Source organism: Lipotes vexillifer, unplaced genomic scaffold (assembly GCF_000442215.2).
Source record: "Lipotes vexillifer unplaced genomic scaffold, Lipotes_vexillifer_v1.1 scaffold164, whole genome shotgun sequence".
NCBI lineage: Eukaryota > Metazoa > Chordata > Mammalia > Artiodactyla > Lipotidae > Lipotes > Lipotes vexillifer.
This window is the reverse complement of record NW_006789313.1, coordinates 2,512,068-2,514,514: the sequence shown is the minus strand read 5'-3', so window position 1 is coordinate 2,514,514 and position 2,447 is coordinate 2,512,068. Positions and strand designations below refer to the sequence as shown.

Below are 2,447 nucleotides of genomic sequence, written 5' to 3'. Positions count from 1 at the left end.
GGAGGGGGAGGGGGAGGGAAGAGAACTAACAGCTGCATAGATGAATTAAGGAACTAAAATATAAGTCTTTACCTTGAAGCCTAACTTGACTAAATCATGTCGTTTTAAGGCAGCATGAGTACAGGTCATAGCAATGATTTTGGCTTCTTTCACCAAAAGGTATTTAGATCTGTCTAGTCCACTTCGAAGCAGTTCAGAGGCTCTAAACTCCTATGGAAGTGGGGGAACAATGAGATATTATTTTAGGAAAATAAACAGCTCATGCATACATTCATACAATCCAGTTTATGAGACAATATGAGAAATTAATGTAAATATCTCATAAATTAAGCCTAAAGAATCATAATTCTGTCCATAATTAATAAGGTACTAATTGAGTTCAAATAATAACTGACAGTCAAGCTACAATTTGGACTGCTTTTTGGGTATAAGATAAAATATTTACAGTATCAACAAAAATACTGAATAAAATATCCATCACCATTGTGTCTATATTACTCAAGGTCTCTCCAGGAAAAGAGAAACTACTTCAAGCATTCATAACAAAGGGAATTTATTGCAGGGAGCTCGTTATACAGGTGATGGAGGAGTAGAAAAGCCAACCAGGGAATGGCGAAGTAAGCCAGAGACTGGCAACAGCAGGAAATTATGACCATTCCTAGGCTAGGAAGGATAATGAGGAGGAAGTGCTATCAGAGCCCCGAAACTGGGGTACCAGAATAAGCTGGAACTGTGGTGGGCCAGGCCAGCAGAAACTGGAGCCATGGAAGAGATGAAACCTCAGGCCGAGAGAGCTGGTGCAGAAACATCCTGGCTTCTCTCTTTATTCTATTTTTGCCACATTTCTCATTGGCTAAACCCAGACAAAAGCCAGCTGACATGAGAGGCTGGGAAATTAAAACTCCAAGGACCAGTCTCAGCCCTGACCATGGCAGAGGATCCCCATACAGGAGAGGAGGGGAATGGACAGTAGATGGACGTGAGGAGCAAACGAGCCCGTGCAGAGCACCTAATATCAAGTTTTATCACATCGGAACATTATATCATACTCACTTCAGACTTTTAAACATTTTTTTTGTTTTTTTAAAAATAATTAAAGCATCACAGGTACAGGTGGAGGTATCCTGTATATATCCTTCTTCCCACTCTCTCCCCAGACAGCTATTATAAATTAGATGTCTTTATCCTTTTACATTCTATTTATATAATCATAAACATACTATAATACTGTTTTGCAGGTTTTAAAATTTTATTTCTCATTATCATACTACATATATACTACATATGAATACACATTATTTATTTATTACTCTGTACCTACCATCCATCCATCTCTATCCACCTACTCACATCATACATACATCAGTGTTTACTGAACATCTATTACGTGCCAGATATTGTTGTAGGAAGTAGGGAGAAAATCATATCTAAAAGGTACAAAGACTTTAAAAAAGACACAGTCTTTGCCTTTTTTATCTGAAGTAATCCTAAACATTCTTACTGAGGAATCTGAGCCTGAATGCGATCCTTTTACAGCACTGCTGTAGTCTTCCAATGATGTTTCCAATAAGGAATGAGAAAACTATGAAGCATCCCAGGGCTCCCTGGGTTCCAAACATATTCTCTGTCCCCTTTATATAGTGGTGATTCTTACTTCACCTTAATAATCAGGAACAGTCATCCTAACATAGCATCCTCATCTTTTGTTTACAGATCAAAGGCATAAAGAACTCAGAATGGCCAAATTCCAAATCAAAGAACCACTGTTAAATCTCCTAATGAAAACATTCCTTTCCTAAATACTAAGACTTTCACACCAGAAAAGCCAGAAAAATGGGGATTCAATTCATATCTTAATTTTTACTTATTTCTTCAACTAGAAAAATAAATGCTTCCAATAATCTCACTTAAAAGTAATAATCTGGTTTGCTAGATTTGAATATTCCACTTACTACATTTAAAAAAAAACAACAAACTAAGCTTAAAACCTTTAAAGGAAAGTTAAAAGAACTTGAGAACCCTTACCTCAAGCTGAGTAAAGATTTTCTTAATATGCCTGAAACATCCTTCAGCAATTTCCATGTCTTCTTCATAAGATCGGCCTTTAAAAATGGGTTGAGGGGCATTTGCAAAGTACTCATGAAAAGGGAAGAAAGTGGAGACTTCAGTAACATCTGGCAACGTGTTACCTTTATTTTTCACTTTGCTGATATACTCTTCCCAACGAGACATTACCTGTAAGAAAAAAAGAGACTTGAGGTTAAATTTGCCAGCTCTTATGTTTTAAATAATAAAATAAAAAACGAATTGAGGAAAAATAAGATTTGGTAGGTAAAAGAAAAGGAAAAGGAAAAGAAAAGCAACCTTTGATCCAACAGGACTATTTCTTATCCAAGTCACTGACAGACTGCCCTTCTTTTATAAAAGTAACCTTTAAGACTGTAGGG

At 36.5% G+C, this 2,447-nt stretch overlaps 1 protein-coding gene across 1 annotated transcript in view; it reads right to left on the bottom strand.

Moving 5' to 3' along the window:
• The window catches only part of AQR (aquarius intron-binding spliceosomal factor), a 103,415-nt gene that overhangs the window by 24,123 nt on the left and 76,845 nt on the right, over window positions 1–2,447 (bottom strand). The window contains exons 26-27 of the mRNA XM_007462507.1: window positions 2,026–2,235; window positions 73–210 (exon numbers count right to left, since the gene is read on the bottom strand). Coding sequence (XP_007462569.1) covers window positions 73–210; window positions 2,026–2,235 — 348 coding nt within the window. The remainder of the gene's footprint in view (window positions 1–72; window positions 211–2,025; window positions 2,236–2,447) is intronic.